General features: G+C 39.9%; 1 protein-coding gene across 2 annotated transcripts in view; it reads right to left on the minus strand.

Moving 5' to 3' along the window:
• The window catches only part of TWSG1 (twisted gastrulation BMP signaling modulator 1), a 67,276-nt gene extending 49,977 nt beyond the window's left edge, over positions 1 to 17,299 (minus strand). The window contains exons 1-2 of one of the 2 annotated variants that reach the window (XM_054537495.2): positions 17,142 to 17,299; positions 14,724 to 14,883 (exon numbers count right to left, since the gene is read on the minus strand). In XM_054537495.2, the coding sequence (XP_054393470.1) occupies positions 14,724 to 14,846 (123 nt within the window). In that variant the 5' untranslated portion in view covers positions 14,847 to 14,883; positions 17,142 to 17,299. 2 annotated transcript variants of the gene reach the window in all.
• Between the last annotated feature and the right edge of the window lie 1,289 nt (positions 17,300 to 18,588).

An 18,588-nucleotide genomic window follows, 5' to 3' on the forward strand; every position in this document is an offset into this window, starting at 1 on the left:
GAGAAAAAAAATCAAATCAGTGGTTGCCAGGGGCTGAGGCTAGGGAAAAAGCTAGGTCCAACTACAAAGGGGGCACAAGGGAATGTTTTAGGGTGCTGAAAAATATTCTCTATCTTGATCTTAGTAGTAGTTACATGAGTATATGTTTGTCAAAAATCATAAAACTGTACATCTAAAAACAGTGAACAGGCCAGGAGCAGTGGCTCATGCCTGTAATCCCAGGATTCTGGGAGGCCAAGGTGGGTGCATTGCTTGAGCTCAGGAGTTTGAGACCAGCCTGGCCAATATAGCGAAACCCTGTCTCTACTAAAAAAATACAAAATTAGCTGGGGGTGGGTGATGCGTGCCTGTAATCCCAGCTACTCAGGAGGCTGAGGCAGGATAATCACTTGAACCCAGGAGGCGGAGGTTGCAGTGAGCTGAGATGGAGCCACTGTACTCCAGCCTGGGTGACAAAGCAAGACTCTGTCTCAAAAAACAAAAAAACAAAAAGACAAAAAAAAAAAAAAAACCCAGCATGGTACATTGGGGTTTCTTTATAAATTTTAAAGAAATAAACCTAAATTGAAAAATATAAAGCATTAAGTTGGTATTAAAGCAATGCAGAAGACAGTTCCAACTCTGAAAACATATGCTTTAATTTACTTTTAACCTAAAACTGAAATTTTCTAACCGAACATAATTTTTTTCAAAGAAACATAAAATAATGCTAGTGAAAATGTAAAACACAGAAGTTGTATATACCATAAAATTGCTAAAAATAATCTAAACAGAATAAAAACCAGAAGGAGCTATATCAAAATAGTAAGAGTAGTATGTGTTTGGATAATAGGACTAAGAATGTTTTACTCTTTTTTTCTACTTCTCTGTATTTTCTGAATTTGGGGGTAGAAAATATATTTTTATAATAGCAAATAAACATTTAATTTATTTGGATATTACGACTTCTTAAGATCCAGTTTAATTAACGTTTGAACAATTACAAAAGATATTCAAAAACACAAACTGAGGTTCTTAAATTAAGGAAACTATTTATAATATCTTGAGCTAAAAACAGAAATGTAGGAATAAATCTAATTAAGTATTTACTTGCATATTGTGTAAGCATAAGTAATCAATGAAGCATTATATTACACCTATGCTGACACTACTTTTACTTAGGTCAAATGAGTATTTTAAAATAAATAAATAAATAAAAAACAAAATATCTTCAATTAGCCCCTGCTCAAAAGAATAAACAATTATAATTAGATTGGGTTATAACAAATCTGTTTTGCCATATTAATGCTCTTTAAGGAGGGCATCACATGAATCTTCAAACCCAGGAGAGAAATACCAACCCAACCTCATTAGCATGTTGTTCTTTATAAATTCTAACTGATTGGTAAACTTTTGTCCTGAAAATAACATACACTTAAATGAATCAGTATTGAAAAGAGTACTTATTTTTGGCTAAATAAGTCAGCATACAAGTTCATGTATATATATGAAATGCCAAAATATATCAAATAGTGCCTCTTTCTCACATAAACCTAGTAACAAACATTTAGATGCTAATCCTACTTACTGTACAAGTCCCCCAGTGAATTTCTTTAAAAGAATCCAGCTGGAGTGAGTTGGGAGTAGGTACAGATGAGACTGACCACATGTTCATCACTGTTGAGGCTGAGTAACGGGTAAATGGGGGGGTTATTTTACAATTTTTCCTACTTTATGTATGTTTGAAAATGTCCGTGTGTCCCAATGAAATCCTCATTTTGTTTTAACAATGCAACAGGTGAAACAACTAGTGAAAATAAATTTTAATCTCCATTTATATATTAGCAGCTACTATAACTGCATTAAACATTTGGAGGGAAACAATGATTTATTCTTTCTTTAAATTATATCAGGCCTAACTCATTACCTTTGAACACTAATTTCAGAGATTTTCACGGGTGTTAACTGAAGCAAAACACGACAAAAATAGGTTAGCACCACAACTTTTTTTTTTTTTTTTGAGATGGAGTCTCGCTCTGTTGCCCAGGCTGGAGGGCAGTGGCACGATCTTGGCTCACTGCAACCACCACCTCCTGGGTTCAAGCAATTCTCCTGCCTCAGGCTCCTGAGTAGCTGGGATTACAGGTGCACGCCACCATGCTCGGCTAATTTTTGTATTTTTAGTAGAGACGGGGTTTCACCATGTTGGTCAGGCTGTTCTCAAACTCCTGACCTTGTGACCTGCCCGCCTCAGCCTCCCAAAGTGCTGGGATTACAGGCATGAGCCACTGCACCCAGCCATGGCACCACAACTTTTAAGAGCAGGAAAATGGGATGAAGAGGAAAGAAACAATTTAGGAAAATAATGTTCACGAGAGAAAAGAGAAAACATTTTACATTGTAAACCAAAATATTACTAGTGTACTAACAAATCAAGATAACTATAGCAAGAGACTAAAGTAGAATCTAATTTGCACTGATTAAGAAAAAAGAAGAAAAAGTTAATTCTTTAGTTTACTGTAATTAAGGAAGCCCTAAACTTACCTGAACTATTTATATTTTTAACTTAAGACAAAATATACTTTTAAAAGCTAGAATTATTAATGAGAAGTAAACTGTTTTAAAATTCCAACTTATTTCAGAAAACTTAAGATTTATTTAATAACTAAATCAATTTTTAGAATAAAAAAGCTGACTGTCAATTTAGCACATAAAAGCGCTAAATAAATGTTCAGACAACAAAGTACTAAAAAGATGCATTATTTCTGAACCCAATTTTGAATATTTTCATGAAATACAATGTTTATGTCATCCTAAAAACTATCATAAATATTAGCCAAAGTACTCACAAGTTAATATAGGGTTTTTCCACTGTTAATACAAAATGGGACTTGAGATTTCTGGGGTATAGCATAATATTGATCCAAATTTTAAAAATTATTTTCACAAAAGCAGCAGGGGAAAGTAGTAAAGATCTTCTTAAAGGAAAATCCCATATTACAAAATTTATTTTTTTCCTGAAACAGGATAGCTAAACCCCTCATTATATGAGCAAGGAAGTACACCAAGATGACAGTTTTACTTTCTTGATGTTTAAAGTTAGATTTCTTTCCTGTTAGAAGCACAAAATAAATATTTATATAGGGACCACCTTTAGGCACAGCAACTTGTAGGAGTGGCAGGAATGACTGTACTGCTTTGCAACCATGCTGGTAAAAAATATTTACATAAGAGCTTCCAAGGAAAATTTTTCATACTTAGTTATAAGTGTAGAGGATGCAATATAAACAAATGTTCTAATTTATCCTCATAGTACATCAGTTCAACATTACAAATGTTATTCGAACTAAACCAATTTAACAAAAAGAAATCTAAATTCCCTCTACAAGGGAACTAATATCTTTTTATAGACTTTTATAGCATTGCATCTTTGTCTTTCTTAAAGTACTTATCTTCCACCTTATTGTATTCATTTCTGTACATCTTCTGCAAGTTTAAGGAGAAAAGCAGCTCTCGTTATCTAAAATGTCAATGTGCCCTGTACTTCGCTGAACATGAAAGTGGAATTTTAATAACTCAGTATGTTGGAATGGAAAGCAAAGCCACAACAATGTTTAACCTTTTCAGGTTCATCAACTGCTGTGAGAACCTCCTGATAGCTGTGGACCTTTTCGCCAGAAAACTGTGCACAGGCAATTTTGAATATAATCCTGGGGATCTCCTGAATATAATCCAGGGATATCCCTTAAGAGGTCCAGGGCCCCAGTTAACAATCACTGGCACATGAAATACCAAGAGCCAAACCATTCTTCAACTAAAGAGAACAGGGATAAAAAGAAGATGTTCAAATTCAGGTTTCTATCAGATCAGTTAGGCTACTCCCACAACAGACCAAAAAGACAAGAACTAGACATCTACTGACCATCTACTCACGTCCAATCACAAGAAAATCAGCCAATCAAAATAAACAAATAACCAACAATTCTCTTCAGGAAGATTCTTAGCCTCAGAGCAGAGGACACATTCCAGCATCAAGGCCTTCCTTATCCCCAAGTGTTCTCTGCTCTAAGTCCCATCTAAAAGTCCTATCTAAATACATGGATCTCCCAACCAGGTTTTATTGCCTCATTCTTAACTATATATGGACAACCAAAGAATGTATACATTTGAAGAAATCCTGACACATAAAAAAGACATAAAAGAAAAAAGATCTCGAAAAAGATAATCCAGTTAACAGAGTCAGAGGAAGGGGACACACACCTCCACCACCAGCAAAAAAAATTCCAATAAGTATCCCCGAAGACACTGAGGAAAATAATGCATCCAAAAACAAGTAAATAATGTTAATAGGAAAAATTAACAAGCAATAAATAAGAGCCCTTGAAATGTAAAAGTTATTGCTAAAATTAAACAATTCAATAGAAAGAGTCCAAAGGTAAGGTCAGGAAATTTCCCAGAATATAGAGTAAGAAGGTATGATGGGATAGAAAAGAGCTAATATGCTATACGGAAGCAATGAACAATCCAAAAATGAAATTAAGAGAACAATTCCACTAACAATAGCATCAAAAAGAATAAAATACTTATAAATAAATTTAACAAAAGAAATGTAATACACAGAAAACTACATAATATTGTTGAAAGAAATCAAAGAAAATCCACATAAAAGGAAAGGCACACATGTTCATGAAACAAAGACATAATACTGCTAAGATGGCAACACAGTACTCCCCAAATTGATCTACAGATTCAATGCAATCCCTATTAAATCTTAGCCGGCAATACCAAAGCCACAATTCATGAAAGAAATAAATGATAAGCTGGACTTTATTGAAATTTTAAACTTCTGCTCTGCAAAAAATACTCTCCAAAGAATCAGATGACAAGCCATAGACCAGGAGAAAATATCTGCAAGACTTTTCTGATAAAGGACTGCTATACAAAACATACATACAGAGACCTCAACAATAAAAAAAGTAAACAACCCAATTAGAAAATGGGCCAGAGATTCTTAACAGACACCTCACCAAAAAAGGTATACAAATGGCAAATAAGTATAAGATGCTCTCCATCATATGTCATTAGAGAATTGCAAATTAAAACAATGTGATACCACTATACACCTATTTAGATGGTGAAAATCCAAAACACTTAAAACACCAAATGCTGGTGAGGATGTGGAGCAACAGTAACTCTCATTCATTGCGGGTAGGAATGCAAAATGGTACAGCCACTTTGAAAGACAATTTGGCAATTTCTTACAAAACGAAACATAGTCCTACCCTACAATGCAGCAATTACACTCCTTAGTATTTACCCAAATGAAGTGAAAACTTATGCCCACACAAAACCTGCACATGGATGGTTATAGCAGCTTTATGTTATTTTATAGGGACAGGGTCTCACTTGGTTATCCAGGCTGGAGTGCAGTTGTGTGATTATAACCTACTGTAGCCTTGAACTCACGGGCTCAAGCCATCCTCCTACTGTGGCCTCCCAGGTAGCTAAGACTACAGGTGCATGCCACCACTCCAGACTTTTTTTTCTTTTGGTAGAGATGGGGGTCTCACTATGATCTTGAATTCTCAGCCTCAAGGGACCCTCCTGCTGTGGCCTCCTAAAGCACTGGGATTATAGGCCTGAGCCACCATGCCTGGCTAAGCTTTATTCATAGCTACTAAATCTTAGAAGCAATCAAAATGTCCTTCGATAAGTGAATGGATAAACAAACTCTGGTACATCCATACTAATCAGTGAGTGCAATATTAATCAGTCAGTACATTCATACAATGGGATATTATTAGGTAACAATAAGCAATAAAAACAAATGCATTATCAAGCCATGAAAAGACATAAAGGAAAGTTAAATGTATACTGCTAAGTCAAAGAAGCCCCTTTTAAAAGGCTACATTCTGTATGATTCCAACTATACGACATTGTGGAAAAGGCAAAACTATAGAGACAGTAAAAAAGATAAGTGGTTACTAGGGGACTGGGGGGAGGTAGGGAGGGATGAATAGGTTGGCTATGGGGATTTTTAGAACAATGAAACTATTCTGAATGATACTGTAATGGTAGATACAAGACATTATGCATTTGTCAAAACCCATAAAAAGGTAAAACGCAAAGAGTTAATGCTAATGCAAAGTATAGATTTTAGTTAATAATAGCATATCAATATTGGTTCATCAATAGTAACAAGTATACCACACTGATGCAAGATGTTAACAATAGAAGAAACTGTGGATATGTGGGGGAAATGGGTATATGGGAACCCTTTATACTCTCTGCTCAAATTTTCTGTAAACCTAAAACTTTTCCAAAAAATAAAGTCTATTATATATTTTTTTAAAATCCCAGCTGGCTTTACTGCAGAAATTGACAAGTTGATTCTAAAATTCATATGAAAATGCAACGGACCCAGAACAGCCTAAGCAATCTTGAAAAAGTACAAAGTTGGAGAATTCAGACTTCCTGATTTCAAAACATACTACAAAACTACATAATCAAGACAATGTGGTACTAGCATAAAAATAGAGATATAAACCAATAGAATAGAACTGACAGTCCATAAACAAACCATTTATGGTGAAACGGTTTTGAACAAGGGTGGCAATATAATTCAGTGGGGGAGAAATGGTGCTGGGACAAGTGGATATCCATATACAAAATAATAAAGTTGGATCCCTACTTCACTGGAGGCTTGAACTCCTGGGCTAAAGCGATCTTCCCACCTCCATCTCCCAAAGTGCTGGGATTACAGGTACATGCCACCACACCTGGCCTAAAACTCTAAAATTCTTAGAGGAAAACATACAAGTAAATCTTTATGACTTTGGCTTAGGTAATGGTTTCTTAGATACAACACCAAAAGCAAAAGTAACAAAAGAAAAAAATAGAAACATTGGATGTCACTAAAATGTAAAACTTTTGTGATACAAATGATACATAGTAGTTGAAAAGACAACCCACAGAATGAGAGAAAATATTTGCAAATAACGTATCTGACAAGGGTCTTGAGCCCAGAATATATAAAGAATTCTTACAACTCAACAATAAAAAGACAAGCCAATTTTAAAAGGAGCATAGGTTCTGGGTTGGGTGTGGTGGCTCACACCTGTAATTCCAGTGCTTTGAGAGGCCAACGCAGGACGATCACTTGAGACCAGGAGTTCAAGACCAGCCTGGGCAATACAGTGAGACCCCCATCCCTATAAAGAATTTAAAAATTTTAAAAATTAGCTGAGTGTGGTGGCACATACCTGTAGTCCTAGCTACTCAGGAGGCTGAGGCAGGAAGATCGTGTTGGCACAGGAGTTCAAGGCTGCAGTGAGCTATGATAGAGCAACTGTACTCCAGCCTGGGCAACAGAGCAAGACTCTTGTCTAAAACAAACACACACACACACAAAAGAGCACTGGTTTTCAATAGGTATTTCCCCAAAGATATACAATAAGCTAACCAGACATGGTGGTGCATGCCTATAGTCCCAGCTACTTGGGAGGCTGAGGTGGAAGGATTGCTTGAGTCCAGGAGGTTGAGGTTGCCGTTAGCCGTGATTGCACCACTGCACTCCAGCCTGGGTGACAGAGCAAGATCCTGTCTCAAAAAAAAAAAAACAAAACATACATACATATATACACACACACACACACACACGCACGCATGCACTAAGCACATAAAAAGATGCTCAACATCATTAGCTATTAGGGAAATGCAAATCATAACCACTTTACAAAGGTGCTACAATAAAAAGGAAAGATAAGTGTTGGTGAGGCTATAGGGAAATTAGAAACCTCATACACAGCTGGTGGGAATGTAAAATAGTGCAGCCACTTTAGAAAACACTTCAGCAGTTCCTCAAAATGTTAAACACAGAGTTGCCATATGGCCCAGCAATTCCACTCCTAGGTATATACAAAAGAAAAATTAAGAGATACATCCAGGGTTGTCTGTAGCAGCTCACACCTGTAACCCCAGAACTTTGTGGGGCCAAGGCAGGAGGATCGCTTGAGGACAAGAGTTCAAGACCAACCTGGGCAACATAATGAGATCCTGTTTCCACACACAAATTTTTTTTTTTAATTAGCCAGGTATGGTGGCACACAACTGTAGTCCTAGCTACTTGGGAGGCCAAGGTGAGAGGATCGTTTAAGCCCAGGAGTTCAAGGTTACAGTGAACACTGATTGCACCACTGCCTGTGTGCACAGGCAGTAAACAAACCTGTGTAACACAGTTTATCTCTTAAAAAACAAACAAAGATACATCTACACACTAAAACTTGAATATTCATAGCAGTATTATCTACCATAGCCAAAAATATAAATAACTCAAATATCCACCAACCAATAAATGGATAAATAAAATGTGGTATGCCCATTCAGCAGAATATTATTTGACCAAGGAATGAAATACTGAATATGTTACAACACACAGGAACCATGAAAACATTATGCTCAATGAAAGAAGTCAGACACAAAAGACAATGTATGATTCCATTCATATTAAACGTCCAGAACAAGCATGTAGCGAGAAAGTAAACTGCCTAGGGTTTGCGGGGAGAGAGAATAGGAAATGACTTCTAAAGGGTATGGAGTTTCCTTCTAAAGTAATGAAAATGTTCTAAAATTAGATTGTGGTGATGGTTGCACAAGTCTGTCGATATGCCAAAACCATTCAATTGTACCCTTAAATGGGTAAATTTTATAATATATGAATCATATATCTCAATAAAACTTTTTAAAAAAAGATCTAACAGAGAATCCATCTTAGATTTATACTAATAAGAGTTCCAGAAAGAATAGAGGACATTATACATAATTATATATTATACAAAAATATATGTTACATAAAACATATATATTATATATGTATGTATGTTAGGTGTATATATATATATAACAAAAAAACAAAACAGGGCATTTCCTAGTCTTTGGCTCAAAACTGATCCCCAAAAGACTCACAAGATACCAAACAGAATGAATGAAAAGACCAACACTAGACTCAACAGTTTAAATTCCATAATACGAAGGCTAATGAGATGATACTAAAAGTTTCCAGAGAGACGATATAACAAAGTTACCTTCAGAGAATAAGAAACAGACTGGCATCACACTTCTTACTGGCAATATGGAATGCTATTAGATAATAGAGAAATGTCTCCAAAGTTCTGAGGGAAAAGAATTTAACATAGAATTCTGTATTCAGGCAAACCATCAGTCAGGTGAAAGATGAGAATAAATATATTTTCAAGACATGCAGGACCCAGAAAGCTTACTTTCCACACAGGCTTTCTTAGGAAGTTACTTGAGGGCATGTTGGGACAAAATGAGGGTTACTGTTAAAAACAACAAGATATGAAATCCAAGAAACAGTGGAACCAACTTGGGAAAGTAATGATGGAAAGTCACCATAAGACAGCTTGCATCAGACCTAGATTGCAATCAGTTAAGTCTGGAAACATCAAGACTGAAGGCTCCATTTGGGAGGAAAAATACATTAAGTACTTAAAACAATATAAGGTGCTAATGATTGACGATACAAGGTAAAGAAAGATAATTAGAAACTCAAGAAAAACAAAATCATTCAAGAAGGGAAATGTAATCATAGTACCTATGTGACTATACAGTCAACAGTCAACAATATTTATATAATCATTAGAATATAAACATGGTTTATTGCCAGTTTTAGAATATACCTGTAAATAAAGCATTAGAAGATTCAAATAGAGTTACAAAACCGAGAAATAAGGTTAGTAATTACCTATAGTGCACTCACGTGCCAGGCATTGCTCTAAATACCTTACATCTAATCCTCACAATACTTGCACGGTATGGTTATTATCCCTACTTTACAGATGAGGGAATTGAGGCATTGAGAGATTAACGAACTTGCCCAAGGTCATACAACCAGTAAGTGGCAGAACTGGATCCAAATTCAGATAGCCTGGTTCCAGAGTTCATACTCTTAACCATTATATTATGCAGCCTCTCAGAATATAGATGTTATCAACCTTGACAATATAAAAGTAAAAGTACAGGTAACACTCCGTTCTCCACAGATTTTGATGCAGCCCATCAGAATTCCAAAAGTAGTCCATCAGAATGTCAAAAGTAGAAAATTTTGAGGGCAGTACTCATAAATGCAAGGGAAAAAACTGATTTCTTTTCTTTCTATGATGTTAATCATGGTAGATTCACATGATCTCCCAAGACTGGAACCCAAACAAACCCTCTCTTCGATTCCCTAAAGAAATGCACTGTTCTTAAAACTCACTTATAGTCTGTCTCATTGCTAAAAAAAAATAATAAAATAAAATAAACGTTAAAAGGAAAGGAGACTATTAATATTCTCCACTTAGATCAGGAATAAAGAGATAGTGTCTCCAGTTGATAGAACAGAATAGAAAGCCTTAAATATATTGAAGAAATTGAAAAAATAACCAAGAGATAAACTCAAAACTGTGATACAAGTGTGGCAGGGCAGGAGTGGGAAGGATGACACGATGAGCTATGACCTTATCTGTTATAACAGAAAGGCAATTTTAGATATATGACATCTAAAACTGATAAATCAAGAAATAGTAGTACAAGCATATTATTTAGGCATATGGCTAAAAATTACTAACAGAAGTAAAAATATAAGAGTTAGATTAAAAGTGGTTTTCCCAGGGTAATAGAAATGAGTAGGGAGAATTAGATCAACAGATTCATTTTTTCACTATGTATCCTTCTAATAATTTAATAATTTATTACTCTGATGAAAAAAAGAGAACATTTGACACACACTAGTTGGTTTCTTTCTTTAAAACTGCCTAGAACTAGAAGAAAATTTTGAGCTCACCTAGCCAGCCAATTCACTTTACAGTTTATATGTGGCAGAGTATACTTTCCAAAGATGGCCACACCATTATATCCCATCCACATGTTCAGCTTACAACATGACACTGTCACTCCTCCAACAGAGGTGGGGCCTATGTTCCCTCCACTTAAATCCAGGTGGACCCGCAGGAGAGATCATACAGCAGGACCACAGAGACACACACATATATACATAGAGAGAGTGAAAGGGAGAGAGGGAGGGAGATGGGGATAGAGAAGGGAGGAAGGGGAGAAGTCAGGAAGAGACGTATACCTGAAGAATCTTCCCAGCCCAGGTATTAGACTTTATCAGTGAGCCTTCAGATTTTCAATGTCCAATACAGTGGCCACTAGTCATATGCAGCTATGCAGCTAATGAAATTGAAATTGAATTAAATTTAAAATCAGATTTTCAGTCATACTAGTCACATTTCAAGTACTTAGTAGCCACGTATGGTTAGATTCTACTGTATTGCACAGGGTAGATGTAGATCTTTCCCATCATCGCAGAAAACTCTATCTATAATGCTGTTTCAGATAATTCCACCTCCACCACCTTCAAGCCACCCTGCTAATGCCACATGGAACAGAGATGAACTCTTCCACAGAGCCCTGCTCAGAATGCAAATTCGTGAGCAAAATAAATATTGTTTCCACCCACTGGTTTTTGGGGTGGTTTGCCACACAGCCATAGTAAGAGGAACACGTGGAAACTAAAGATCAGAATGTGAAATAATCTGCTAGAGTTTGGGAGTCCACAAAACCAGGTGAAGAGTAGAAATAATCACATTTCATTTCAACACTCAATAAATGTTTGTGAATAAACAAACAAGAAAATCCTCAATATTTGAGCCCTAGATCTTTTCTTTTTTTTTGAGACGGAGTCTTGCTCCGTCGCCCAGGCTGGAGTGCAGTGGCACGATCTCGGCTCACTGCAAGCTCCGCCTCCCTGGTTCACGCCATTCTCCTGCCTCAGCCTCCCGGGTAGCTGGGACTACAGGCGCCCGCCACCACGCCCGGCTAATTTTTCGTATTTTTAGTAGAGACGGGGTTTCACCGTGTTAGCTGGAATGGTCTCAATCTCCTGACCTTGTGATCCGCCCGCCTTGGCCTCCCCAAAGTGCTGGAATTACAGGCTTGAGCCATTGCGCCCGGCCGAGCCCTAGATCTTTTCTAACCCCAAGTAGTCCACCATCCACCAGGAAAGTTGTGTCCACTACTCCAGAAAAAAGTTTGTTTCCTGGCTGAAGCAACAACAGGAATATCAGAAATGTCAGCATCCATGAATTTGTGACTGAAAATACGTCCTAGCTGATTTTGTTTACTAGAATCACCATTTGAGTTAGGTGAAGCTCCGTTTGCTTTTCCAGTTTTTTTACACTGATATAGTACTCTTTACATTTTGAAGTATTTTTTTTTTTTACAATTTTTTTTTTGAGACAGAGTCTTGCTCTGTCGCCCAGGTGGGAGTGCAGTGGCACGATCTCAGCTCACTGCAACCTCCGCCTCCTGGGTTCAAGTGATTCTCCTGCCTCAGCCTCCCAAGTAGCTAGGATTACAAGCATGCACCGCCATGCTCAGCTAGTTTTTGTAATTGTAATTTTTAAAATTTTTTTAATTGGCCAGGCACGGTGGCTCACACCTGTAATCCTAGCACTTGGGAGGCCGAGGTGGCAGATCGCTTGAGCTCAGAAGTTTGAGACCAGCCTTGGCAGATCGCTTGAGCTCAGAAGTTTCAGACCAGCCTTGGCAACATGGCAAAACCCCGTCTCTACCAAAAATACAAAGTAAATTAGCCAGGCATGGTGCCACGTGCCTGTAGTCCCAGCTACCCCGGAGGCTGAGATGGGAGGATCACTGGAGCCTGGGAAGTCAAGGCTGTAGTAAGCTGTAATAGAGCCAAAAAATTTTTAAAGAGTCAAACAAACAAAAAAACCTTTGCAAGTATCTACCCATATTAACCAAAGCTTTCTCTTTTAAATACTCCCTTTAAAAGCAAGGTATTTTAAATAAAGTACAATTTTTTTTTTTTGAGACAGGGTCTTGCTCTGTCACCCAGGCTTCAGTGCAGTGGCACAATCATAGCTCACTGCAGCCTCAACCTCCTGGGCTCAGATGATCCTCCTGCCTCAGCCTCCCAAGTAGCTGAGACTACAGGTATACATGATCATGCCCAGCTAATTTTTAAAAACTATTTGTTGTAGAGACAGGGTCTCAATGTGATTCCCAGGCTGGTCTGAAACTCCTGGGCTCAAGTGATCCTCCTGCCTCAGTCTCTCAAAGTGCTGGGATTATGAGGCATGAGCCGCTGTGCCTGGCCAAAGTACACTTTTTAATTACTTGAACTAATGCAAGTTATAGAGTTGAAGAGTCAAGAATATAATTTGGAATTTAAGAGAATTTCCATCTAAACATGAATACAGCAAATGTTATGAGACTTTATTTTGAATAACGAATAATGAAGCTACATTGAAACAACCTGGGAGGTACCACAGACTCCTCATCTGACCATAGCACAAAACTGGGCTTCATGTGCAGACACAAAATTTCCAGCCAACACAAGCCTAAGCAGGCATGCCTTATTAAGATTTCCACATACAAAATTAGGTGATTAAAGAATTAGTGTTAATTTTTAAACTGTAAAATTGGTCTAATAGCTATGTTGGTAAAGAGTTCTCTTTTAGAGATACATATTAGAATTATCAACAAAACGGTATCAAGGGATTTGCTTGAAATTAAAACAGAGCTGGGAGTGGATAGTGTAGGAGGATATAGATAAAATAAGAGTAGCCATGAGGTAGTGACTGCAGTAACTACTCATGGATGGTTCATTATATTTTTCTCCTTTTATATCTGAAAATGTCCACAGCAAAAAAGTTAAAAACTGAACAACAAACACACTTCTCTAGTTAAATGTTTTGGTTTGAAATGCAGAGTTAGGGTTATCAGAGTATGAAATGGGGGCAAGTAGAATTCCAACTATTAGTGAGAAGGACCAAAATGTCAGGAATAAGCACAAAATGCTTCTGATGTATAAAAACAATTGTCACTCTAGCACATATACACAATTACTCTCAAGTGAGGGTTACAGTCATGTTAGCTGACTCATACTTTACATAGAATGCTAATGTGTGTGGTTACTGAATTTCTGAGTGCACAGCCTGCAACTAGAAAGGAAGCTAATCAGGAGTTCAATACTAGCCTGGTAACTTAGCCACATTACTTACTCTTACTTTTCTCCCCAGAAAAATGAGAGTGGTGGCTACATTAAGAGGCCTGCCTTGATGATTGGAAGAGATATAACTGCAAAGTATCTTGGAAGCAGATTGTCCAATCCCAGCCAACAACTTGCCTGCAACATTGTGGGAGACCCTGAGCCACAGCCACCTTGCTAAACTGCTTCCAGATTCCAGGCCCTCAGAAACTGCATGAAATAATACATGTTTATTGCACTAAGTTGCTATATTTTGGGGTAATTCGTTACATAACAATAGACAACTAACACATCATACTTAGGGTAACAATTTATCTATTATTTGACCAGCTAATTTTTTTTCTAAATACAGTTATTGAACCTCTTTGCTATGTTAATTAGATTACACAGATTAAATCATCTGAATAGAGTGCTCATCACCTTGTAATGACATGTTTATACAACAGGATATTATACTCAGTATTGAACTTCTTGAATCTAACCTTGCCTATATATACGATTGCTATGAGGGTAAAAATCCAGACCTTTGTGTCATGATTCAGTACCTCAGGCCCTGACCCAATACTCAGGTCTTACTCTATATGATATACGCTCTCTATATCTGTATATAAACATAATGTTTCTGCTCTACAATATATTTCAATATTAATAAAAGCACTCTTAGTCCTACCTGAATGAGGCATTTGCTCACATCACTAGCACAGAGTGCTTTGTTACAGCTCAGTGATGCTGGAAGCCATGTCAGGAACATCAGGATGGCTAGAGTAAGCACAGCAACATAGTGTAACTTCATGTTTCTTCAAAGAAGATGATCAGTAACTCCCAGGAAGCTAAACAAACAAACACAACTTTAATTCAAAGGCAAGTGCTAGGGTAAAAACAAATATGAGAAACAAAACATAAACTAAGACTCATTGTTTGTGTCAATATACTTTTCCTTTGTCTTTTAGAGTCTTGCTCTGTTGCCCAGGCTGAAGTACAGTAGTGTGATCATAGCTCACTGCAGCCTTCAATTCCTGGGTTCAACTGATGCTCCCACCTCAGCCTCCCAGTTATCTGGGACTACAGACAATACCACCATGCCTGGCCTTCAAAAAACTTTTGAGTGATCATTTAAAGATCATTCTCAATGAAAGATTATATAAACATTCAAAAATAAACAATAATTTTATATAATAATGGCTTCATAGCCATCTTCAAGGACCTAGAACACCACAGTTCCTCAGACTATCCAGAAATGGTGACTGTGAAAGTAGAGTTGAGTATATCTAAACCCTCAGTAACTTGAGAGTATATCAGGCAAATAACTAGTTTCAACACTGCACTGCTACTATTCAACTTTAGTTTTAGGTCCATTATTCAACTTTAAGCCCATATAAAACTATTAATATTGTATTATAATTCTAAGATATTTAATTTTAATTCTTAGAATCAAAACAAAATTTTAAATGGAAATTATTCCAGGGTTATTTAGACAGAATAAAGCAGCTCAAAGCAAGAAGTAGAGTCCACAGAGTCACTTCTTAAATAATTGAGCAAATAACAAAAGGCTGTGTAAATTACTAATTGCATTAAGAACTCTAGGTAATTATTAGAATGTGAAGACATTCTTTTTTTTTTTTTAGACTGAGTCTCTCTCTGTCGCCCAGGCTGGAGTGCAGTGGCGCAATCTCGGCTCACTGCAACCTCCGCCTCCCGGGTTCATGTGGTTCTCCTGTCTCAGCCTCCCGAGTAGCTGGGATCACAGGGGCTTATCACCACGCCCCGCTAATTTTTGTATTTTTAGTAGAGACGGGGTTTCACCATGTTGGCCAGGCTGGTCTCAAACTCCTGACCTGAGGTGATCCACCTGCCTCGGCCTCCCAAAGTGTGGGATTACAGGGGTGAGATACCGCGCCCAGCCAAGATATTCTTTTAATTCTATTAGTACCACACATTCTTCAAAGTTATTAAGAAGATACTACAGTTCAAAAAGAAGAAGGAAAAAAGACTAGCACAAACACAGTCTGACAGGGGCCAAACAGTATACATAGTTACTAAACTTTAAATACGGGAAGATATCATTTCTTCAGGTTAAAACACCTCCCTATCAAACATAATAAATTAAAATAAATGACTACTGATGTAAGAGGGATAAATGGTGAGTTTATGGGGGCATTTATGATTACTCTAAACTTTTATTCTAAGTGTTACAAAGTACATTAAAGGAAAAACAATAAAAGGGTGAAAAGAATAAAGGGCTTTGGACCTGGTATGAGTCAATTTTGAAAGAGAAAACCCTGGTGATCGTTACTGAGGCTCACAAAGCATTCCCTAAAGACCGTTAGTAACCTAATTTTCTAATGTATCTAACGCCGCATACCAAGTAGGATGATTTCTGGAGCAACCAGTACATATTTGCAGAGGCCAAATAAGGATATTTGGAAACTAATTGTCGTGGAACTAGTTTTCATCCTACAACCACGAAAACTGGGATTTCCCCCCTTTTCCCAACTTTTACGGTTGTCTTATGAAATGTTCCACAAATTCATCTTACTCCCCAAATTTCACTGGAAAAAATATTCAAGTAACTACGGCCATGTCGAAATCAGGTAACAGAATTAAAGGACTTCTCTTTTCCTAAGGAGTTAGAAACCATCATGCATCAAAATTGTTTCGCATACATCACGCCCAGTTTCTCGTTAAGGGAGATGGCACTGACAGCGACCAGGGCAGAGCAGAGCCTCTGTAGAGCGGTGCCAGGGCCCCGAAGGCGCCGGACGCCCCGCGAGGCAGAGGCCGGTAGCTGCGCGGGGGACCGGGCACCCGGAACCACCCCCACCCCGGCTCGGCCGACGCGGGCTGCGGAGGACGCGGGCCGGCCCAGAGATGGTCTGGACCGAGGAGGCGCAGAGATGCTGCCGGCTCCCGGCGTCCGGCCTGTGCGCCCGCGCCCAGCACCCCCACTTTGTCCTCCGCGCAGCCGGGCCCAGGCTTCTCCCGGCCCCCGCGAAGCTCGCCGCGTCCCCGGGCCTCTAGAGGGCCGAGCTCGGCGCCCGGCCCCTTCCCGGCCAAGAAGCTGCACAACCCCTCAGCCGCTCCCGCTCACCGTGCGCCACGGTCCCGCGAAGTCGCCCACCCCTAGATCCCCGCCGGGTCGGCCGAACCCGGGGCGCGCTGCGGCGGCTTTGAGTGCGAGGCCAGGCCGCGCCTCCCGCCGTCCCCTCAGCGCAGCGCCCGCGAGCCTCGGGCACCTTAAAGAGACAGGCCCGCCCGCCGCCCTCCTCCCGGCTCCTTGCTCCCCGCCCCAGCTCCCCTCTTCCCCTCCGCCCTCGCTGGGGTCCACAGCCGCCAGCTCCCGCCAGGAGGCGTCTCTCACTCCCCCGGCGCTCCTGTCAGCGCGCCCGCCCCCATCTCGGCCCCGCCCACTCCCCCCACACGCCACGCCCCCACCGCGCCCCCGGTTTCGCCCCTCCCTCGTGCCACGCCTCCACCGCGGTCTCCCGCCCTCCCGCCGGCCCGCAGGCCACGCCCCCAGGCGCACCCACCCCGGCTGCTCAGCGCGATTTCCCTTCGCGCTTCTCCGCACCGGGATCCCCAGTCCCTCAGGTTCCGATAGACCCTCCTGTCAGGCCCATTCTCCCGGCCGCCTCAGTTGCAGTGTTAAGATCAACAGTGTTAAGATTAAAGCTTTGTGATGTGCTAGCCACTACGCTGAGGATATGCCGTGTAGCAAAATTCCTCAGGACTCCTCACAGCTGCCCTGTAAGGAAGCGGCCATGGCCGGGTTCTAGGGATGCGAGGCCGAGGCTCGGGGCGCTGAGTAGCCTAGCGCGTCGCCGAGGAGAGCTGGCACGTGAACCCTTGTCGTCTGCCGTCAGAGGTAGGATTTATATAAAATGCGCCTTTCCTAGGTCTACCTCAGACCTGCTGAATAAGGATCTCCGAGGGTAGAGCTTTCGAACTTCGTTCACCAATTCGATAAAACTTGCCAGGCTCCTTGTCAGTGGCTGGCGCTGAGCTCTGCATCGGGAGTCGAGAAGAGGGGGCGCCGTGGATCCGGGCGCGGAGGTCGCGCAGCCTAGGTAGAAGGTGCGCGGTTAGCACGTAGGTTGAAAACATTGAGAATGACACTCACAAGTTTCCCACAACTCTGGGTTGCTTTTTTTTTTTTTTCTTTTGAGACAAGGTCTCACTCTGTCACCAGGCTGGAGGGCAGTGACAACATCAGGCTGGCTGCAGCCTCCACCTCCCAGGCTCAAGCAATCCTCCCGCCTCAGCCTCCAGAGTAGCTGGGGCTACAGGCGCGCACCACCACGCCCGACTAATATTTTATTTTTTTGTAGATATGGAGGTCTCGCTATGTTGCCCAAGCTGGTTTCAAATTTCGGGGCTTAAGCGATCCTCCCACCGCAGCCTCCTAAATCGTTGGGATGGCAGGTGTGAACCATAGTGCCCTGCCAGAATTTGCTTTTTAAAGAAGATTCCAGGGTGATTAAGTTAGAGCCCACTAGACCAGACCGTCCGCGGGGCACCTTCCCTTGGAAATGATGACC

The sequence above is a fragment of the Pongo abelii genome, chromosome 17 (assembly GCF_028885655.2).
Source record: "Pongo abelii isolate AG06213 chromosome 17, NHGRI_mPonAbe1-v2.0_pri, whole genome shotgun sequence".
In the NCBI taxonomy this organism is placed as follows: Eukaryota; Metazoa; Chordata; class Mammalia; order Primates; family Hominidae; genus Pongo; species Pongo abelii.